We start from the raw sequence: 24,563 nt of genomic DNA on the forward strand, positions 1-24,563 counted from the left end.
TTCCCTGAAAACTCACCTCTTCAAACAAGCTTATCAGATCCAGAACTGCTCACATAACCTTTATAAGCTATCCTACCGAATTACATCCCCTCGCAAATTTTGTCTTTATTAACTTTCACATTCTCTTAGACCCTAGGTCAATATTGCTGTGTGACAAAGGGATATATTCATTAAGCAGTGAAAAGTGTGGAGAAGAGAGCCAGTGGAGAGCTGCTGCTACTGTACATATAATTTTATAGAATGCACTTTACAAATGTTACCTCAACGCTGATTAATTGCCATGGGCAACTTCTCTTCTGGCTCACTTTTCCACACTTTTCACTGCTTCATGAATAGACCCCTATGTCATTTAGAATCTTTGCACCCTGGCAGTACCATTATGCAACAGGTAGCAGATATTTCTTGCGTTATCAATGCCTATTTCCCTATAGATTGTAAATTTAAGAGCAGCACCTTCCTACCTCTATGTCCGTCTGTTATTACCCAGTTTTGTTCTATTACTGATGTTCAAACAGTAAAGAACAACAGAATATGATGCCCTATATAAATATTTAACCAGGGCCGTCTTAACACATTGAGGGTCCTGGACAAAGCTCCTTCATGGTCCTGTGCTGTCTTTCTACATGCTTCCATACAGTGAATGGCTGTCAGCACTCCACCAATCAGCATGTTGACAGCCATTCACTTACTGTAGGCTGGGAGGCAGGTAGAGAATGTTGCCTGGCCGCTCTGATTGTGTGACCACCACTTACTCCTGCTCGAAGGCCCCTACAACTCTGCAGCCCTGGGCAGTTACCCAGTGTGCCTGTATGTTAAGATGGTCCTGTTTGTACAGTCCAGACATTATAACTTTAAAAGTGCATGTTAAAAGTTATATTGCCTGCATTGCAAAAAATCTGAAAGTGCCATTTATACTGAGGGCCTGATTTGCATTTGTATACAAACCCGATGGTTTACATACAAATCTGATGGTTAGCGGTCTGCTCATGCGTACCACCCTTCCTGCGCATGTGCAGAATGGGTCTTGCAATATCGCTCGCAGGCCCTACTTAGCGTACTATGATTGACATGCTGTGGCATTTGTGGGTCGGAGCGGGGGTGGCAACCAGTACCGTACATCAAAAAAGGGTCATGTCATCCCTGTTTTGTTTGCATGCTGGGCATGCAGACTTCCTGGACCCAGTGATCCGAATCCTACGGCCAGGCTGAGTATGCTTCGACTTAAGCAGACTGACCGCAATCTGCTACCATCTCGAATCGTGACCAATGGTTGCGATGGTGATCCGATGCTGCATTCTCAGACAAAGCACTGGATCTTGCAGATGCATGCAGAACGCGTCTATATATCTCCTAAAGATGCCTCCTGCTGCATTTGCATTTTATTTGTACGGAATTATACACCCACTTCCATGGAATCAGGCCCTGAGTCAGGATACTGTCGCTGGCATTCTACTGTCGATCCTGGCAGAGTCACCATTGACATTACTTATGAATTCTGAGGCACATGGGCACATTGTGTCTTTCAAGTTTTTACAAATGTTATGACTTACTTGTACATTTCGATTGAGACTTATTGCTGGCATAAACACACCATCAATGTTCTCAAAGGCTACAGGTCCCTGCTGCTTCCCATTGATATGAAAAATTAGTATGCGTTTGTTAAGATCCAGGAGTATGCCTACTGTGGTTCCCTTGCTCACACCTCCTTCTGTTCTATAAGATAAAAAAAAAGTGAAAAAGAGTAAATAAGTACAAAACCAATGACCAAGTTTCAAAATTAAAGCAGTATATAGATATATTAAATAGAAAATATACATGAAATACTTAAGGCAAGATTAGCATCATTTATGGTTCTAATGAAGCTGGAAGTTGTGGTATTAACATGACTTGCAAACAAAAGTTAATTACAGACACCTCCAAGGATTATAAAATGACATCATCATACCTCCCAACTGTCCCGATTTTTGCGGGACAGTCCCGTTTTTTGAGGACTGTCCCGCTGTCCCACCCGCGGGCTGCAGTGTCCCGCGGTGGGGGGGGGGGGCAGTTTGGAGGATCTGTCTCTCGCTGCCCTGCTTAGCAGAGCAGCGGTGAATAGACGCTATTCATTGGAGTCAGAGGGAGAGGGGGCATGCCAGCGGCTCACAGAGCGCTGGGCATGCCCCCCCACTGATGAAAACGGGGAGCGGCTCGCGATCGCGGGTCCTTCCATGTAGCCACGCCCCTTTCCTTAGGCCACACCCTTTTTGGGAGCACGCGCGGGAGGTATGCATCATTCATAAAATAATGGACACATTTATATCACAAACTGTAGCACATGCCCCGGGTTCCCCTCTCTCAGAATGTCCAGGTACTTAGTACTAGGAAATTGCTTCGCTGCACTGTTCAAGAGATCTCCATTCTAGAATCCTTCAAAAACAGACTCAAGACATACCTGTCACTAATATCCCTTTATTTCCTAAATAAATAAAAAAAATACAACCCAAATGCCTAGTTTTCTTTTCTGTTAAGCTTGTTTTTTTAAATGCAAATGTAAAGCACATTGAGTCCTACTGTTAGAAAAGTGTTATATAAATAACATTACTATTATTTATTATTATTACTTACTGGGAAGTCTGACTCTGACCAGGTGCACGCCCGACAGGGAAGTCACCGTAACTGTCTGTGTTACTCACCTCAGGTGAGGCTGGCCATCGATCATCAATGGTTTGCAACAAGTGTTGTTGTTTTTTTTGTCACCGATGGCGGTGACTGATGTTAAGCAAACATCTTCGGCAGGGGTCCAATGGCCGTGTTCTGCACATGCGCAGCACTGACCCATTGATGTTTAAACCACTGATGGATCAAATCCATTGATGGTGCAATCTTTAATGGACATCACTACCTCAGAGACAGGAAGGCAGGGAGAGTGAATGCATCCGATTGGCTATAGGTGCTATGAGGGAGCGTGCGTCTCTCCCACAGGTGTAAGGAGCAAGAAGAAAAATGTGAGCGCAGATGGCCCTGGCTGTGCTCCTGGACAGTTTCTCTCAGCATGATTTCAGAGAAGCACTCTATTTAGTCCCCTTTGGGTGGGGAAGAAGGGGGAATACCTGGCTCCAGAGATCCAACCATACTACCAGTGTTGACGTTGGATGCACATCAGAAGCCGATGGTTAGCATTCTGATGCTCATCTGCTTGCTGACAGCTTCTATGCAGCTGTGGACACATGGTGGTGTCCGCAGCTCAGCTGGTGCGCACATGGATGGAGCTCTGAATGCTTCTGACCATGCACACGCCCTATGGTTTGGATGCGATGGCTAGTAGCCATCGCGTGCCTGAATTTGATGTCAGAAAACCTGGCAACTATTAAATGTCCATCCCTAATGATGACTGCTACCTGTTGTCTTGCCCACCAGCCAAGCTGAGCCAGGGATGAGTGAGGAGGAGGTGCGGTATGGGGCCGGGAGATGAGGAAGTGAGTGAGGCTGGGAATTAGGAAATTTAGAGAAATCTGTTTGGAAACAATATTACTGCCTATACCATACCCATTGTCATTTCAATTGTCCCTGTATAGGTTTGTTTGTAATGAATCAGATTCATTTGTGGATTTACCTATCGCCCCCGGGTAAAATTCACCCCAACTAGTAGTAAGCCATTTGGAGTCAGTGTACTAGGAATCTTCCCTGGCAGTGGCTTCATCAGTAGGAAGCACAATCTGCTAATCAAGAGCCAGACAGGCAGTCAGAGGGGATGCAGTCAATTTACCTACAATAAAAATCCCGATGGACAAAATACCAACAACCACTGACGGATGATCAAAATACAGAGTGGGAAGGGCTTTCTCACCTGAGACTGCCAGTATGCTTTGTAATTAGACAAAAATGCTTACATAAAAACATAGATGTTGACGGCATTTTGCCCATCTACAGATGTAGCCACCTTTATCTTGACTGGCTGAGGCGTTAGTCCCGATCGAGCATATGCAGCATCCCGGGGCGTAGGGAGGCGCGCCTAGTCACAGAGAGGCGTACCTAATCGCACGGAGAGCGTTTGGCGTTACCTTTACATGTAATACCTGTGATCATCCACCAGATGTGGCTTTTTAAAATCACCACTGCGCATGCGTGTGGTCTCCCGTAAAATACAATACTGAAATATATAAAGACTACTTTACTAAGGCGTCTCATTACGCTGCATACAGTAAATACTCATTACGCTGCATTATTTAATACAGTAAATACTCATTACGCTGCATTATTTATTACAGTATTTACAGTACAGATGCAAATAGTACAGCATACAGTATATGATCCATCTACAGTACTTTATGAATATGTGAGCGTCCAAGTCCCGCAGACCAAACAACATAAAACCAGTAGTGTACACTGTCACAAATGGACGTGTTAGAAGTTCACTATTGCCTCTTGAGATTAGGAATTTTGTACAGTATGTTAGCATCCTAATCCCTTAGCCATTATAGCATAATCAAAACCAATGGATTTATTCATCTGTCTGCGGCGAAGTGGTGAAGTGTTCCGCTTCCTATACTCAGAGTCCCGGGTTCAATTCCTAAAGTACGAATGCATGTTAGTTTTTTCCAGACACTTTATTTTTTTTTTATTCACAAAAACCAGGGCAAAGCTGCAGGAGCGGTTCTACTGTAAAGGTTCTATGCACCGTACAGTACACATACAATTCTGTAGCAGGGTAGACTCAATAGAAATGGCTACCACCTATGACTCCTTGCCCCATGGAGGCTCTAGGCTACAGAGCAAGTAACAGTCCAGATTTTGCAGGCTATGGGGCAATGCTGAAGGAGCGTCACAATCCCCTAGCTAAAATACACAGGGGCAATAGGAATAAGTGAGGTCTATGCACATTACGGTACACCGGACTCGATCGCATAGCACACTGGCAAAATGGCCACCGCCCCTGAACCCCCACCATGTGGCAGGCAGCGCTCGGATATGGAGTGAGAGATGGTATAATTTTTGCAGGCTACGGGGCAATGCTGATGAAGCATCACAATCCCCTAGCCAAAATACACAGGGGCGATAGAGATAAGCGAGGTCTATGCACATTACGTTACACCGGGCTCGATCGCATAGCAAACTGACAAAACACATGTTTTACATAAAGCAGGGCAAAGCTGCAGGAGAGTTTCTACTGTCAAGGTTCTATGCACCGTACGGTACACATGCAATTCTATAGCAGGGCAGACTGAATTGAAATGGCTACCGCCTGTGACTCCTAGCTCCATGGAGGCACTCGGCTATGGAGCAAGTAACAGCAAAGATTTTGCAGGCTACGGGGCAATGCTGAAGGAGCATCAGAATCCCCTAGCTAAAATACACAGGGGTGATAGGGATAAGCGAGGTCAATGCACATAACGATACACCGCAAAGTTCCCCATGGTTTTGATTATGCCTTTTCTTTGAACACTGTATTTTCCACTGCCTCGCCCTACCCCCATCCCACTTTCCCCTTCCCCCCCTGGGAGCCTGCAAAGTACATGCAGTAGACAGGGAGGGAGTTCCGATCAGGTTACAAGACATGTGCAACAGCCCACTCTGATTTATGTGAAACCTGTGTGCACCCTTCCATTGAATGTATAACAAAGAAAAAAAATAATAAAGTGAATGTTACAGGAACACATTAAAAAAAAAGTTGGCACTTCCCATTGGTGTTGGTTTATGCCTTAGGGGACTCGGACGCTAATACTTGTATTTCAAGAGCACGGTATTTTCCACTGCCTCTCCCTACCCCCATCGCCCTTCCTCCCTGGGAGTCTGCACAGGTCATGCAGTGGACAGGGAGGGAGTTCAGGTCAGGTACAATACACAAATGCCGACGATCTACAGTACTGTGTTGCTCAGTTGCATCGGAATACACTAATTTATACTCATTACCGCTGTGTATTTATATATAGCGGAATGAATCGCTGCTGCAGATTTACTTTGATTTATGTGAAACCTGTGTGCACCCTTTCATTGAATGTATAACAAAGAAAAAAATAATAATAAAGTGAATGTCACGGGAACATATAAAAAAAAAAGGTTGGCACTTTGGGACTCTCAGCGTGGAAGGTGGGAGCCTTCATCGCTAGGTTGGTATGGAAGGGGAGACAATTAGCTACCGGAGGGTACCAACCCCAAGTTTCTGTGACCCCCACAAGGCTCATGGCAAGTGTTGGAACCCATGGTGGGTCTGAATTAACGGGCCCATTATAGTCTATGGGAAAATGGGTCCACTTTGCGTACTGATATCTCTGGTTCTGGGTGTCCCAGAGACTCAGGACTAATGCCATACAAAAGAGGAGACTCTTGGCTTTCAGGACAGATCAACCACTAGGTTATATGACCCTGGAAAGGGAAACGGGAAGCAACCGTGTTTCGGGTCCCCTTCAGTTGTCCGCCTAGCTTGCACAGGATGCAGGGTTTCTGATTAGATAGGAAATACTGTACAGAAATGCTAAGCATGGTAATTTGACATCCAGGAACATAGGGAGGAGTTTTTATCTCTCTCCATTATACTTAGAAAAATTACACTTGCCACTGTACGTTACAAGCTGTTCGTGCTAATTAGTACACTAGTAGAACATACTGTACAGAGATACTAAGGACAGTGATTTGGCATCCACGAACTTAGGGAGGAGCTTTAATCTCTCTCAATTGTAATCTTTCTAAGTATAACGGAGAGAGATAAAAGCTCCTCCCTAAGTTACTGGGGGCCAAATTACCGTCTTTAGTATCTCTGTACAGTATGTCCTATTAGGGTACTAATTAGCACGAACAGCTTGTAATGTACATAGCAGGTTTAATCTTTCTATGTATAATGGAGAGAGATAAAAGCTCCTCAGTAAGTTCCTGGATGCCAAATCACTGTACTTAGTATCTCTGTACAGTATGTTCTATTAGGGTACTAATTAGCTGTTCGTGCTAATTAGTACCCTAATAGAAAATACTATACAGAGATACTATGGACGGTGATTTGGCATCCAGGAACTTACTGAGGAGCTTTTATCTCTCTCCATTATACATAGAAAGATTAAACTTGCCACTGTACGTTACAAGCTGTTCGTGCTAATTAGTACACTAGTAGAAAATACTATACATAGATACTAAGGACGGTGATTTGGCATCCAGGAACTTACTGAGGAGCTTTTATCTCTCCATTATACATAGAAAGATTAAACTTGCCGCTGTATGTTACAAGCTGTTCATGCTAATTAGTACCCTAATAGAACATACTGTACAGAGATACTACGGACAGTTATTTGGCATCCACGAAGGAGCTTTTATCTCTCTCCATTATACTTAGAAAGATTACAATGGAGAGAGATAAAAGCTCCTCCCTAAGTTCCTGGATGCAAAATCACTGTACTTACTGTACAGAGATACTAAGTACAGTGATTTTGCATCCAGGAACTTTTAGAGGAGCTTTTATCTCTCTCCATTGTAATCTTTCTAAGTATAATGGAGAGAGATAAAAGCTCCTCCCTAAATTCGTGGATGCCAAATCACTGTCCGTAGTATCTCTGTACAGTATGTTCTATTAGGGTACTAATTATCACGAACAGCTTGTAACATACAGCGGCAAGTTTAATCTTTCTATGTATAATGGAGAGATAAAAGCTCCTCAGTAAGTTCCTGGATGCCAAATCACCGTCCTTAGTATCTATGTATAGTATTTTCTACTAGTGTACTAATTAGCACGAACAGCTTGTAACGTACAGTGGCAAGTTTAACCTTTCTAGTATAATATAGAGAGATAAAAGCTCCTCCCTAAGTTACTGGTTGCCAAATCACCGTCCTTAGTATCTCTGTACAGTATTTTCTATTAGGGTACTAATTAGCACGAACAGCTTTTAACTGAATGCCAAATCACCATCCTTAGTATCTCTGTACAATATGTTCTACTAGTGTACTAATTAGCACGGACAGCTTGTAACGTACAGTGGTAAGTTTAATCATTCTATGAATAATGGAGAGAGATAAAAGCTCCTCAGTTAGTTCATGGGTGCCAAATCACCATCCTTAGTATCTCTGTACAGTATGTTCTATTAGGGTACTAATTTAGCACAAACAGCTTGTAACGTACAGTGGCAAGTTTAATATTTCTATGTATAATGGAGAGAGATAAAAGCTCCTCAGTTAGTTCCTGGATGCCAAATCACCGTACTAAGTATCTCTGTACAGTATGTTCTATTAGGGTACTAATTAGCTGTTCGTGCTAATTAGTACCCTAATAGAAAATACTATACAGAGATACTAAGGACGGTGATTTGGCAACCAAGAACTTACTGAGGAGCTTTTATCTCTCCATTATACATAGAAAGATTAAACTTGCCGCTGTATGTTACAAGCTGTTCGTGCTAATTAGTACCCTAATAGAACATGCTGTACATAGATACTAAGTATGGTGATTTGGCATCCAGTTAAAAGCTGTTTGTGCTAATTAGTACACTAGAAGAACATACTGTGCAGAGATAATAAGGACGGTGATTTGGCATCTAGGAACTTACAGAGGAGCTTTTATCTCCATTATACATAGAAAGATTAAACTTGCTGCTGTATGTTACAAGCTGTTCGTGCTAATTAGTACCCTAATAGAACATACTGTACAGAGATACTAAGTACACTGATTTGGCATCCACGAACTTAGGGAGGAGCTTTAATCTCTCTCCATTGTAATCTTTCTAAATATAATGGAGAGAGATAAAAGCTCCTCCCTAAGTTCCTGGGTGCCAAATTACCATCCTTAGTATCTCTGTACTCTATGTTCTACTAGTGTACTAATTAGCACGATCAGTTTGTGACGTACAGTGGGAAGTTTAATCTTTCTATGTATAATGGAGAGAGATAAAAGATCCTCTGGAAGTTCCTAGATGCCAAATCACCGTCCTTAGTATCTCTGTACAGTATGTTCTACTAGTGTACTAATTAGCATGAACAGCTTTTAACTGGATGCCAAATCACCGTACTTAGTATCTCTGTACAGTATGTTCTATTAGGGTACTAATTAGCTGTTCGTGCTAATTAGTACCCTAATAGAAAATACTATACAGATACTAAGGACGGTGATTTGGCATCCAGGAACTTACTTAGGAGCTTTTATCTCTCTCCATTATACATAGAAATATTAAACTTGCCACTGTACGTTACAAGCTGTTCGAGCTAATTAGTACACTAGTAGAAAATACTATACATAGATAATAAGGACGGTGATTTGGCATCCAGGAACTTACTGAGGAGCTTTTATCTCTCTCCATTATACATAGAAAGATTAAACTTGCCGCTGTACGTTACAAGCTGTTCGTGCTAATTAGTACCCTAATAGAACATACTGTACAGAGATACTAAGTACACTGATTTGGCATCCACGAACTTAGGGAGGAGCTTTAATCTCTCTCCATTGTAATCTTTCTAAATATAATGGAGAGAGATAAAAGCTCCTCCCTAAGTTCCTGGGTGCCAAATTACCATCCTTAGTATCTCTGTACTCTATGTTCTACTAGTGTACTAATTAGCACGATCAGCTTGTGACGTACAGAGGGAAGTTTAATCTTTCTATGTATAATGGAGAGAGATAAAAGATCCTCTGGAAGTTCCTAGATGCCAAATCACCGTCCTTAGTATCTCTGTACAGTATGTTCTACTTGTGTACTAATTAGCATGAACAGCTTTTAACTGGATGCCAAATCACCGTACTTAGTATCTCTGTACAGTGTGTTCTATTAGGGTACTAATTAGCTGTTCGTGCTAATTAGTACCCTAATAGAAAATACTATACAGATACTAAGGACGGTGATTTGGCATCCAGGAACTTACTTAGGAGCTTTTATCTCTCTCCATTACACATAGAAATATTAAACTTGCCACTGTACGTTACAAGCTGTTCGAGCTAATTAGTACACTAGTAGAAAATACTATACATAGATAATAAGGACGGTGATTTGGTATACAGGAACTTACTGAGGAGCTTTTATCTCTCTCCATTATACATAGAAAGACTAAACTTGCCGCTGTACGTTACAAGCTGTTCGTGCTAATTAGTACCCTAATAGAACATACTGTACAGAGATACTAAGGACTGTGATTTGGCATCTAGGAAGTTAGGGAGGAGCTTTTATCTCTCCATTATTTTATACAGAAAGATTAAACTTGCCACTGTACGTTACAAGCTGTTCGTGCTAATTAGTACACTAGAAGAACATACTGTACAGAGATACTAAGGACGGTGATTTGGCATCTAGGAACTTACAGAGGAGCTATTATCTCTCCATTATACATAGAAAGATTACACTTGCCACTGTACGTTACAAGCTGTTCGTGCTAATTAGTACACTAGTAGAAAATACTATACAGAGATACTAAGGACGGTGATTTGGCATCCAGGAACTTACTGAGGAGCTTTTATCTCTCTCCATTATACATAGAAAGATTAAACTTGCCACTGTACGTTACAAGCTGTTCGTGCTAATTAGTACACTAGTAGAAAATACTATACATAGATACTAAGGACGGTGATTTGGCATCCAGGAACTTACTGAGGAGCTTTTATCTCTCCATTATACATAGAAAGATTAAACTTGCCGCTGTATGTTACAAGCTGTTCGTGCTAATTAGTACCCTAATAGAACATACTGTACAGAGATACTAAGTATGGTGATTTGGCATCCAGTTAAAAGCTGTTCGTGCTAATTAGTACACTAGAAGAACATACTGTGCAGAGATACTAAGGACGGTGATTTGGCATCTAGGAACTTACAGAGGAGCTTTTATCTCTCCATTATAAATAGAAAGATTAAACTTGCCACTGTATGTTACAAGCTGTTCGTGCGAATTAGTACCCTAATAGAACATACTGTACAGAGATACTAAGTACACTGATTTGGCATCCACGAACTTAGGGAGGAGCTTTAATCTCTCTCCATTGTAATCTTTCTAAATAGAATGGAGAGATAAAAGCTCCTCCCTAAGTTCCTGGGTGCCAAATTACCATCCTTAGTATCTCTGTACTCTATGTTCTACTAGTGTACTAATTAGCACGATCAGCTTGTGACGTACAGTGGGAAGTTTAATCTTTCTATGTATAATGGAGAGAGATAAAAGATCCTCTGTAAGTTCCTAGATGTCAAATCACCATCCTTAGTATCTCTGTACAGTATGTTCTACTAGTGTACTAATTAGCATGAACAGCTTGTAACGTACAGTGGTAAGTTTAATCATTATATGAATAATGGAGAGAGATAAAAGCTCCTCTGGAAGTTCCTAGATGCCAAATCCCCGTCCTTAGTATCTCTGTACAGTATGTTCTACTAGTGTACTAATTAGCACGAACAGCTTTTAACTGGATGCCAAATCACCATACTTAGTATCTCTGTACAGTATGTTCTATTAGGGTACTAATTAGCTGTTCGTGCTAATTAGTACCCTAACAGAAAATACTATACAGATACTAAGGACGGTGATTTGGCATCCAGGAACTTACTTAGGAGCTTTTATCTCTCTCCATTATACATAGAAATATTAAACTTGCCACTGTGCGTTACAAGCTGTTCGAGCTAATTAGTACACTAGTAGAAAATAGTATACATAGATACTAAGGACGGTGATTTGGTATCCAGGAACTTACTGAGGAGCTTTTATCTCTCTCCATTATACATAGAAAGATTAAACTTGCCGCTGTACGTTACAAGCTGTTCGTGCTAATTAGTACCCTAATAGAACATACTGTACAGAGATACTAAGGACTGTGATTTGGCATCTAGGATCTTAGGGAGGAGCTTTTATCTCTCCATTATATATAGAAAGATTAAACTTGCCACTGTACGTTACAAGCTGTTCGTGCTAATTAGTACACTAGAAGAACATACTGTACAGAGATACTAAGGACGGTGATTTGGTATCTAGGAACTTACAGAGGAGCTTTTATCTCTCCATTATACATAGAAAGATTAAACTTGCCACTGTACGTTACAAGCTGTTCGTGCTAATTAGTACACTGGTAGAAAATACTATACATAGATACTAAGGACGGTGATTTGGCATCCAGGAACTTACAGAGGAGCTTTTATCTCTCTCCACTATACATAGAAAGATTAAACTTGCTGCTGTATGTTACAAGCTGTTCGTGCTAATTAGTACCCTAATAGAACATACTGTACAGAGATACTAAGTATACTGATTTGGCATCCATGAACTTAGGAAGGAGCTTTAATCTCTCTCCATTGTAATCTTTCTAAATATAATGGAGAGAGATAAAAGCTCCTCCCTAAGTTCCTGGGTGCCAAATTACCATACTTAGTATCTCTGTACTCTATGTTCTACTAGTGTACTAATTAGCACGAACAGCTTGTGACGTACAGTGGCAAGTTTAATCTTTCTATGTATAATGAAGAGAGATAAAAGATCCTCTGTAAGTTCCTAGATGTCAAATCACCATCCTTAGTATCTCTGTACAGTATGTTCTACTAGTGTACTAATTAGCATGAACAGCTTGTAACGTACAGTGGTAAGTTTAATCATTCTATGAATAATGGAGAGAGATAAAAGCTCCTCTGGAAGTTCCTAGATGCCAAATCACCATCCTTAGTATCTCTGTACAGTATGTTCTACTAGTGTACTAATTAGCACGAACAGCTTTTAACTGGATGCCAAATCACTGTACTTAGTATCTCTGTACAGTATGTTCTATTAGGGTACTAATTAGCACGAACAGCTTGTAACGTACAGCGGCAAGTTTAATCTTTCTATGTATAATGGAGAGAGATAAAAGCTCCTCAGTAAGTTCCTGGATGCCAAATCACCGTCCTTAGTATCTCTGTACAGTATGTTCTATTAGGGTACTAATTAGCTGTTCGTGCTAATTAGTACCCTAATAGAATATACTATACAGAGATACTAAGGACGGTGATTTGGCATCCAGGAACTTACTGAGGAGCTTTTATCTCTCTCCATTATACATAGATTAAACTTGCCACTGTACGTTACAAGCTGTTCGTGCTAATTAGTACACTAGTAGAAAATATTATACATCGATACTAAGGACGGTGATTTGGCACCCAGGAACTTACTGAGGAGCTTTTATCTCTCTCCATTATACATAGAAAGATTAAACTTGCCGCTGTACGTGACAAGCTGTTCGTGCTAATTAGTACCCTAATAGAACATACTGTACAGAGATACTAAGGACGGTGATTTGGCATCCAGTTAAAAGCTGTTCGTGCTAATTAGTACACTAGTAGAACATACTGTACAGAGATACTAAGGACGGTGATTTGGCATCTAGGAACTTAGGGAGGAGCTTTTATCTCTCCATTATATTAAGAAAGATTAAACTTGCCACTGTACGTTACAAGCTGTTCGTGCTAATTAGTACACTATAAGAACATTCTGGGGACTCGGACTCATACAGTACTTGCATTTCAAAAGCACGGTATTTTCCACTGCCTCCCGCTAGCCCATCGCCCTTCCCCCCTGGGAGCCTGCACAGGTCATGCAGTAGACATGGAGGGAGTTATTCACATAAAACAGGGCAAAGCTGCAGGAGCGGTTGTACTGTTAAGGTTCTATGCACCATACGGTATACATACAATTCTGTAGCAGGGCAGACTCAATTGAAATGGCTACCGCCTGTGACTCCTTGCCCCATGGAGGCCCTCGGCTATGGAGCAAGTAACAGCACAGATTTTGTAGGTCATGGGGCAATGCTGAAGGAGCGTCAGAATCCCCTAGCTAAAATACACAGGGTCAATAGGGATAAGCGAGGTCTATGCACTTAACGATACCCCAGACCCCATCGCATCACAAAGTGACAAAATGTCCAAGGCACATGAACATCTGCCTTCAGCATTGGCCTGTTCTTTGAACGCAGTATTTTCCACTGCCTCGCCCTACCCCCATCCCACTTTCCCCTTCCTCCCTGGGAGCCTGCACAGTTCATGCAGTAGACAGGTAGGGAGTTCCGATCAGGTTACAAGGCAAGATTTATGTGAAACCTGTGTGCACCCTTCCATTGAAGGTATAACAATGAAAAATATTATAATAAAGTGAATGTCACCGGAAATCTTACGCTCATACTGTACATGTATTTCAAAAGCACGGTGTTTATGCATTGTACATACATTCTTTTTCACAATTAGTTGCGTCTCCATACACAATCTTGCGTCTGCATACACAAGTGTTTTAACATGTTCGTTTGTGTCTGTATAAACTTTTTATACATATTGAGAACTCTCACCGTCTGACCATTGGTCACCATCTATTAACATTACAGTCGTCACTGACCATTTGCCAGAGCTGTAGATCAATCCGCCGCTGTACGATCGAAAGTACTGGATTAGTGGAGCATTAGCCACCCAGTGGTGGAGATGTGTAATGCATGCTGAGTATCTAGAATCGCCTCAACGCGCCTGCCTGTGATTAAACTCAGTAAGCTAAGCTATCGCCTTAGCGTGACTAAACGCCCGTCTAGGCATAGAATCGGTCAAGATAAAGGTGGCTACATCTGTAGTTACACACTTAAACACTAGGGTTAATTTTTGTTGGGAGCCAATTAACCTACCAGTATATTTTTGGATTCCAATGGGAAGCCCCTCCCCTGTATTTCCATGAACCTTACTTGGTGTCTATGTGCTGCAGCTAATGCAGTCCCTAGAAAATGGTGCTTGTGCGTATTCACCAGTTTCTGGAGACATCCCTGTCTTAACAGCATTGAGGGCCTTTGGCAAAGCAATGCACTGGGGCCACTGCCCACCCATTCACCAGAATAATTAAAAATGATAGCTTACCCCCCTGTGGTCCCACGCTGTCTCTCCACATATCGCGCCCAGATCGCATTGGATATGTGATCAATGATCAATGGGACCCTGAGATATGGGCAACAGACATTCTGAAGAGCCACGTCTCAACACTGAGCCTATGTGGTTCCTATTTTACTATGGATAATGCCCATCGTACCCAGCTCTTACAACATTCATCTGCAGCGCTACCATCATAGGATGAGAGCTGGGGCTGATAGGTCATAAAGCTTATAATAAAGCTGAACTTCTTCGTTTCATAGAGTAAGCAATTTCCGCGTCATATAACTTCCTCTGTGCAAGGCAGGGAAGTAACAGAGCAGGGTATTATCAGTTACTAGGTTAATAGTGGGTGATTGATTGTTCACCTAGTGAGGGTCAGTGGGGGTTTTGAAGTACGCTGTGTGTGGAGTCACAATAATTTTAAATTTGTTATAGCTTGCAACCAGTGGCGACCCCTACCTGCTTGTAGGTCTCGGTCTGCCGCTATCCATGCCCGGAGTCTGGAGAGGGGAAGAGGAAGCAAAAAGCCCAGCTGGGTGCAGCTAGGTACCAGCACATGCGCAATGGATCTGGCAGGCGACACCTAGAAGCTGGGTGCAGCTGACAAAAAGACAGGGAATGACATCCTACTGGAAGCACGCTCTCTGCTAATTGCAGCCTGGTCTGGCAGTCCCACAGGGAGAAATCACCTCCCGCTGGGGCTGCCTGTCATGTATGTTTTTGGCAGGTAGTACCTTCAATGGGAAGCCACTGCCAGTCACAATAAAACCAGTGCAGTCACAGACAGGTTTTACAGGGGGTGGGGGTGGGGGGCTGTCCATCGTTAAAAATAACTGCCACTGCCAGTAACTCAATAGGCCTAGTATTTATATTGAATTGCCTGCTGATGTTACAGACTGATATAGCTTTCATTAACTGTGTTGCTATAACTAATTAGTGATAGTAAGGATAATGGGGGTCATTCCGACCCGTTCGCTAACAGCGGTTTTTCGCTGCTGTGCGAATGGGTGCAGAATGCGCATGCGCGGCGGGCGCGACGTTGCCTGGCGACAGGGGTCACTGGGTTACGCCGCGGCTTCCGACGGGAGCGGTCGCAGTGGCGACCGCTAAGAAGATTGACAGCAAGGAGGCGTGGAGGGGCGGATCCGGACCATTGGTGAGCGTTTTCGGGGAGTGGTGAGTATAACGCAGGCGTGTCCAGGACAACGGAGGGTGAGGGAGTGACGTCAAAGCCGGGCCCATCATCGCTGGATCCATTGCACAGGGTAAGTAGGTATAGGGCTACTAGTCAGATTGCTTAGAATTTAAGCACGGATCACTCCATGTGTACCCCCCTTAAGAACTTAAATCTATAATATCTGATTGCTATCCTACACGGCTTCACTGTGAATCTGCAGACTGAAAGGATTTTTCTAAACAAGTAAATTTTTTGCATTAATGTTACCAGAGTGCATAGCTTACTGATAGCTAGAAATCAACAGGTCCAGTAGATAAATATTGATGGGCATCATCCCCTCTCATCACAGATAGTACTGACCATGGCTCTATGCAATACAAAAGGTCGGGTGAACATTTTGGAAAGGGTTAATAGTTATGCCGATGGTCAGTCAGTTCTAACAAACAAAACTCATCACAAAATACAGTTTGTTCAGGGGCGTAACTCCAAGAGACAAAGGAGACGACTGCCTCCAGGCTCCAAGCCCTGAAGGGGCACCTGCATGTATAGTAGCACCTTTGTGGTTCACAGCGGGATCCAAGTGTGGCCGCTGCTCTTCCATTGGAGCACTGCAGTCCCAGGAGCCCTGCTAACATCTGCAATAGGGGACAGGATGACCCCTGCCTGGTACTGCTCCGCCTCTACTGGAGCAAGTGATGGGGCATCTGCCGCTGTTACTGGACTGTGAACGCTGATTCTGCATGCTGCAGATGGCTGAATCACAGTGTAGCCAGAGCCCTGCCAATTAACTGCGGGCTCCAGTCCCTGTAGACCGGGTGAGAGCGATATCAATCTAATTATGTAAGTCGTGTGTGTTAATAGTACACATACAGACACACTAACAAACACACACACCAGATTTATTTCCCCCCTTTTTTTTTTTTTAAGGGAAGCACCAAACTACAACTTGCCTTTGGGAGACTGGGATGAACGCACGCCCCTGAGTATGTTGCATAGCTATTTTCAGTGTCAGGCATATACTAAATTGTACCTGTTAATATGCTATAGAACATTTTTTTATTTTTTTTACAATTTTTGCGACTGAATTTTTCAACATTCTGAATTTATACATCTGATAATTTATAAGAAGATGCCTATGGGGGCTGCACTGAAATTCGCCACATACTCTACTCTGCATTTCCCTTGCAGGAGAAACAAGCTCAAGGCCATGTGCAGTGATTATATCAGGAGATAGCCGACTTAAAAATAGTTCTAAGTAAGTGGCTGAAGCAGCTACAGCGTGTACAGATTCATGGGAAATGAAATGTGCAGTATTACAGTATCTGTGAGAATGACTAATGTCTACCTCCCAATTTTTGTTCTTAGTGATAGGGTACAGGAGCATGCCAAGGGGCACACCAGCGCACGAGGTTGCATCACAATGGCATGGCCATACCTCCGATGGGTGTGTTTAGCCTATGAACACTTTTTAGCCAGATACATCACCATGGTGGCACCCACCTCAATTGGGATCAGGACATTTGGGAGCTATGTGAATGCAAAGAGCAAGGTCATGTATATCAAGCAGATCCAACGCTTGATCACCAAACAACATTAGCTGGGGAATCCCTTAAAATGAGGTTTTCCTCACAGTTGCAGGTGTAATTGTGGGAGTAGTAGAGCATATATGGATCTACGGGCCTAATTCAGCATGCAGCATTCACATGCTGATGCCCTGTAAAGTGTGCACACACGCAGAGGCAACACTGCGCACACTGTGAGATGCGACGGCATCTCACATCTGCAAACGCCACTGACTGATTGACAAAGTTATTTGCGGAGCCGGAGGGGGCATCGCAGTGGCGTTTAAGGGGCACCGTGGCGACATTGGGTGGGCACGGTCCGGACAAAGCAAGCATGTCTGGACTGTTTGTGGGGCATGCCGCAGTGGCTGTGTGATGCCATATGCAGCCGCTGAGATACAAAACATGGCAATGCTTTCGCATGTGTGCTGAGGATGCTGGATCCGGCATGCGGGGCGGACTTACCCTGTGCTGGGCGTGCCCCCGCATGCCAGTGTAATGGATTGTAGATGTGCGACATTTTGCACATCTACAATCCATGCTGAATTAGGCCCTATGTACAAAGCCTTGGAGAGAGACAAAGTGGACATAGATAAAGTACCAGCCAACCAGTTCCTTGTCATTTTCCAAACACATACTATAACATGGCAGATAGGAGCTGATTGGCTGGTACTTTATCTCTGTCAACTTTATCACTCTCCAAAGCTTCGTACATAGACCCTTAGTACCTTTGCATCCAAACAGTGAAACCATGGGTGGGATGTTAAGGAGCCTGAGTTTGCCCGATGTATGGGATGCGCGGTTATGCCTTGTAAATGATTGCCCCTTTAAAAAAACGTCCGAGTTCGGCTGTCATCCTGCATGTCGGACGAACTCGGACTCCATTACATCCCGCCCCATATGTTTTCTGTAGCACAGGGTAACATTGTCTGGTGATCACAGGTAATTACCAGACAATAAGTATTACATTATTGGAAAGAGGTATATGCGGAGGACAAGCCCCACTCATCACCTGCAGCAAAGGGGTTGATCAAAACATTTTATATTATATGTAGTATATATAATGACTGCCGATGTCACATTTACATAATTCTAACCAAAATGCTTACCATTGAATATGTAGGTTTTTTAATCTTAAATTACTCTGAAGCCTGGAACTGTAGAACAAACCGACTGGCAGGGCTGTTTCTAGCCAATTTGGCTCCCAGTGCGAGATTTAAAAATGCCCCCCCCCCCCATGACATAAAAAAATGCGCCCCCCCACACACCTAGATAAAAAAAAATGTGCGCGCGCACCCGGCAAGGGGGCGTGGCCTCATTTAAATGGGTGTGGCCTCATCTGAAAAGACTACCTCACAATCCAGTTTTTGACCCTGCTCCAACAGATCACGACCACCACAGGAAAAAAAATTTCTACCATATTAAGCCCCACACAGTAAAGCCCCCTGCACAATATTATGCCACACACCGCAATGCCCTTGATACATTAAATCCCCACACTACGGCAGGCAAGAGTCTCCATTTCACACATTACGGCAGGTGTCCCCATTTTACACATTGAGAGAGAGAGAATACTTACAGAGGCAATTACCGCTCTTCGGCCCGCCTCACCAGTCGCTCCTCGCGCCGGCCTTTCCCTCTTCCTAACTTGGATCCCCCTCTGTACTCCGCTCGGGGGGGGGGAGTTTCGCGGAGTGACGGAGTTGCGTCGTGACGTAACGACGCAACCGCGTCATTCCGTGAAACTCCGCCCCCCGAGTGGGTTACTCGGGGAGAAATAGGAGGGGGAAGCAGGGAGCCACAGTTAGTGCCGCAGCGGGCACCCAGTGCGGTTGCACTGCTCGCCTGCCCCAAGAAACTGCCCTGCTGACTGGCTTATTTGCAGTCTCCTTAAGTAATACATGCTCTGTACAGGTTGTTGGATTCATTCATTGTATATGAGTATTGCATGTGATTTCTCAATGAAATTACCTTACAATTGATTGTTTGACCTCTAAATGCTGTCATTTGGCCACTAGCTTAGCTATGAGATGACATTTATTCAGTGAGACTGCAGAGCGTTTTCAGTGTGAGACAGGCCAGCTTTCATGCATCCAGGGACGTGCGGTGAGCTAAATAGCTCAGGAGGCACTGACTAGCACCAGAGCCAGATTTACATGCAATATATGAGCCAAAACATACATCTGGGCATTATACACAGGTGCAGCAGTATAATCTCCTGGAAATTTGGTGAGTTTTGATCAGAGATGTGCGGAAAAGTTAGCCAGGTGAGGCATTGCCTCACCTGCCATGGACTTTTTACTCCAGAGTTTTGGCTATAAAAATGATTAGAATAATGCAAAGAAGATATTTCAAACATATTTTTTGTATTTTTCATATACTTTATATAGTCAAAACTCTGGCACAAACGTTAGTTTGACAGGAAAGGCTCTGCCTCACCTGCCTCACCCCACCGCACATCACTGCATTGTACTGTATATTAATGTGTGAATTCATACATGCTTTAAGACATTTTAGTCACAACTTACCGGTTAGTATGAGAGTTGCAATGCATGAACCAACTACGGTTATTGTCCACATACATTGCCCAGGCCTTATCATCCTTCCCAAGCATCATATCTTTCACCACATTAATTCTGGCAACACCAAAAGCTGGATCAGGATGGTTATCATATCTGTCGACCTGTACCTCCCAATAGTGGACTCCTTTGGAGAATGCGGCAGTGCCCAAAACCACTCTGTCATCATAACTGCTACAAGAAGCCGTCATATTTTCATTAGACAAAACAATATCCCGATGTGCAGAGTTTGAGTCGAATGTGAAAAAAGCCACTGGTAGAAAGAAAATAAAAGTTTATATTAGAGAGAAAGAGAGAGAAATAGAAGGGCACTCACCAGGATTTCCATGCACATAAAATTATGTACTTTATTTCTTTATAGATATACTTAGTATCATCTCTCAAACATCAGGAGGCACAGCAGTACAACAACAAACAAAGTGCACATCCCACCAAATTCCAGCAGGTGGGTAGTACATAATTTTGGAGCTGATTCTGAGTTGTCCATATCGCAGCTGTGCAGGCACACACATTGTGGTCGCATCACCGATGGATGTGACTGCAATGTCTACAATGTGATTAACAACAGCGGGTGTTCGGGGGCGGTGACGTGGCGTGGGGGAGAGAAGGGACAAACGGGTGGGGAAGGGACAAACAGGGGCGGAACGGGACCATTTTCGGGGAGGCGGCATGACATCGCACGCAGTCGCTCCAATAAAAAAAAATGGTGGATGACCACCTGACAACCTTAGTACAGATGCATCTGCAATGTAATTGCGGTCACATTGGGAGGCCGCCTCACACATACTGGGCAGCCTTGCACCGTGCTATGAGGCCCTCAGCACATGAGGAGATGGAGGCAGATCTGGCTGCGTATGCAACGATCTGCGACCATCTTTGAATGAGCTTATTTATTTGTTGTTGTGCTGATAGTGTGTCTATTAAGGAATAAAGTGCATTGTTTTACAGTATGTGCATGGAAATCCTGGTGAGTGCCCCTCTATTCGTCTCTATTTTGAAAACCTATCAGTGTGTATTACGGGTGACACCCCAGTTGCTAGACACAGTTTGGAAGATGTGAGTGCGACCTAATTTACAAATATATATATATATATGTATGAATAATGAATATCATTAGCTTGAATATCAGTTATATACTAGTTGACCAACGTTAATTTGCAAACAAACTTTGCGCTCCCTAAGAAACACTACTTCCTTATCTATCCTAAAAGGTCCATTCTGGCAGAGGACTATTCTTTGGCGACAGGCTGTTGTGCTTAAAATAGAAAGATTTAGTCAAAACTTCTAAACCTTTGTGGTAGTCAACAATAGCGCTGTATTGGTAAACAATTATATATATTTATAGTGGTAGTCAACAATAGCGCAGTATTGGTAAACAATTATATATATATATATATATACAGCAGATGGAACCAGCTCCTGATAGTGTAATAGTTTTTTTCACACTCTGGATAGACAGGCAACATACATATAGGTATGTACCAGATATTGGGGCAGATGTATTAAGCCTGGGCACGGCATAAAGAAGTGATAAAGCAGTGATAAGTGCAAGGTGGTAACGCAGCAATCAATCACCTCCTAACTGTCAATTTACATATTAGAGCTGATTGGCTGGTGCGTTATCACCTTGCACTTATCACCGCTTTATCACTTCTTTATGCCTTCTCCAGGTTTAATACATCTGCCCCATTGTAATTAAAAAGGCATATCACATGAAATTCTTGTCCTCTCCAGCATATTTAACCTCACTGGTCAGCATTTAGAGTCTTCAACTCTCATAACTTAGTGTTTGGACTCATGTGGCAGAAAATTTAGGCTTGGAGAGTGATACATTGCATGGTGATAAATTACCAATCAGCTCATAACTGTAATTTTTCAAACACAGCCTGTAACATGGCAGTTAAGAGCTAATTGGCTGGGATTTTATCACCATGCAGTTTATCACTCGCCAAGGCTTGATAAATCTGGGCCTAAGTTTAAGGATCCCTTGATTATATATATCAGATATTAGAAAGAAAAAATTACAGCCAGGAACATCAACTTGTTCTATGTATGTGTAATGGTATTTTCAGACAGCAGCGTCATGTCATTTTGGTCATGTGAGCTGTCTGCTGTTATGGTAACATAACGCCTTCTGTGTACCGGAAGTTTGTCTCCAGTCACGTGATATGCAGCACTGTATCGCGCTGACCAGCGTGGCTTTCAGTATGCCCGTGTGACCGAATGTTTTTCCTAGTCACATGTGTGCTGTTGGTGGGCGCGGCTGTCTACGCATGGCTGGCGTGGCTGTCCATGTGCCCGTGTGACCACATGTTGTTCCCGGTCACGTGAGTGTTGTAGTTTGGCACTATTGGTAGATGCTATGGGTCACTTAGCAACAACAGATACTTCCGGTTGCGGTGCCCGCGGCATCAGCTGCAGTTTATACTTGCACAGGTGAGTCTTGTCCACAATTAGTACATGGGGTACTTAACTGCTCTGTTGGGAATGTGTCATTTGCTCATGACTAAGGTGTGAGTAGCACACCAAAACGGCTGTTGAGCCGGATGCACCTACAGGATGACCAACTGTCACAACTGAGGGATGGTGCTGACCAGGGGAAGCCTCAGTTGTAGGGGCTGATGGGTACCTGAACTTAGGAGGTGAGATGGGACTCCTAGACATACACAAGAACTGTAGTACCAATGCCCGAAGGTGTGACCACGACAACTGAAAGTGCCTTTAAGGGTTTTTATTAAATAATAAAAGTAATAGAATGTGCAACAAAACAATAACTGTCAAAGAGAGTCTCTGAATTCCTACTGGTTTGAGACCAGTAACCGGAGTAGTAGTTTGAAGTGCTTTATGATACTTGGGATCACAGGTAAAGCATTAAGTGATGCTGGGGATCGCAGGTAAAACATTAAGTGATGCTGGGGATCGCAGGTAAAACACTCCACTATAATGGTGAGTACTGATGGTAGTGGAAACAGAGGACTGCTGGAGAGTATCTGCTGGAAGTCGGAGTTATACACTCTGCTAACGCTAGGTGCGGAAGCAAGGGAAGCAGGCTGCACCACAGAGTAACTACAGGAGATTTGGAGCTGCACCGCAGAGTGTGACCACAGGAGAGTCAGGCTATACCGCAGAGGGTAAACACAAGAGAGACAGGCTGAGAGCGCCATACTACAGATAAGTGAACACACTAAGAAGGCCGCTGAACCAGCGCTGTGGGCAATACCAAATGCATTGTAATACAAAACATAGTTATAACCCGGCCCTGGCACGCTGGGCCAATCTCAGGAGACACCTAACTGGTAGAAAATGACGTCCAGTTACCCGTATCATGACAGCACCAGCCCCCCGCTCCATCCCCCCTTTTAGGAGTGGTCCCAGGACACTTCTTAAGTTTCCGTAGAAATCTGGTATGGAAATTCTGGCCCAATTTAGGAGCATGGACATCTGATGCATTCGTCCAGGAACGTTCCTCAGGACCATAGCCCTTCCAATCGATCAAATACTGAAGATGACCATATCTGATGCGTGAATTCAGGATCTTGGCGACCTCGTCCTCAACACCATGTTGAGTTTGGACTTTGGGAGCAGAGGGAAGCGCTGAATGGAAGCGATTCAGAATCACTGGTTTAATAAGTGAAACATGGAATGTCTTAGGAACTTTCAAAAATGGAGGAAGCTGAAACTTGTAAGCCACTGGATTGACGACTTGTTCAATCAGGAAAGGTCCGATATAACGGGGGGCAAATTTCATACTCTGGACCCTCAGTCGTAAATTCTTCGTAGACAGCCAAACACGGTCACCAACTTTAAGGGCCGGAATTGCCCTACGCTTCTTATCCGCAAATCTCTTGTACCAGGAGGATACTTTTAAAAGAGCTGCACGAACATTCTTCCAGTTATTTGAAAACTGCCGAAGCGTGATATCAGCTGCAGGCACCGATGTTGCTGGAAGCGGTTGGAACTCTGGAACTTTTGGGTGAAACCCATAGTTGGTGAAGAATGGCGTGGAGGAAGATGAAGAATGGTACTGATTGTTGTGGTAAAACTCAGCCCATGGGAGGAGTTGAACCCAATCATCCTGGGAAGAGGATATATAGATACAGAGGAAGGCCTCCAAGTCCTGATTTACCCTCTCAGTTTGCCCATTGGTTTGAGGGTGATAGGCTGTAGAGAATTTCAACTTGACTTGGAGCGCCTAGCAAAGACTTCGCTAGAACTTGGCCACAAACTGAACACCTCTATCGGAAATTATCTCCACAGGGAGACCGTGTATTCTGAAGATTTCTTGAATGAAGACTTGTGTCAACTTGGAAGCTGATGGAAGACCGGTGAGAGGAATGAAATGAGCCATCTTGGTGAACCAGTCAACTACCACCCAGATGGTGTTGAATTTATTACACATAGGGAGATCCGTGATGAAATCCATAGATAAATGAGTCCACGGATGATGAGGAACAGA

General features: G+C 43.4%; 1 protein-coding gene across 1 annotated transcript in view; it reads right to left on the reverse strand.

The window, feature by feature from the left end:
- Positions 1–24,563, reverse strand: part of TRIM67 (tripartite motif containing 67) — a 310,592-nt gene that overhangs the window by 39,258 nt on the left and 246,771 nt on the right. Inside the window, exons 8-9 of the mRNA XM_063917642.1 lie at positions 20,057–20,360; positions 1,551–1,713 (exon numbers count right to left, since the gene is read on the reverse strand). Coding sequence (XP_063773712.1) covers positions 1,551–1,713; positions 20,057–20,360 — 467 coding nt within the window. The remainder of the gene's footprint in view (positions 1–1,550; positions 1,714–20,056; positions 20,361–24,563) is intronic.

This window comes from Pseudophryne corroboree, chromosome 4, assembly GCF_028390025.1.
Source record: "Pseudophryne corroboree isolate aPseCor3 chromosome 4, aPseCor3.hap2, whole genome shotgun sequence".
Classification (NCBI taxonomy): Eukaryota; Metazoa; Chordata; class Amphibia; order Anura; family Myobatrachidae; genus Pseudophryne; species Pseudophryne corroboree.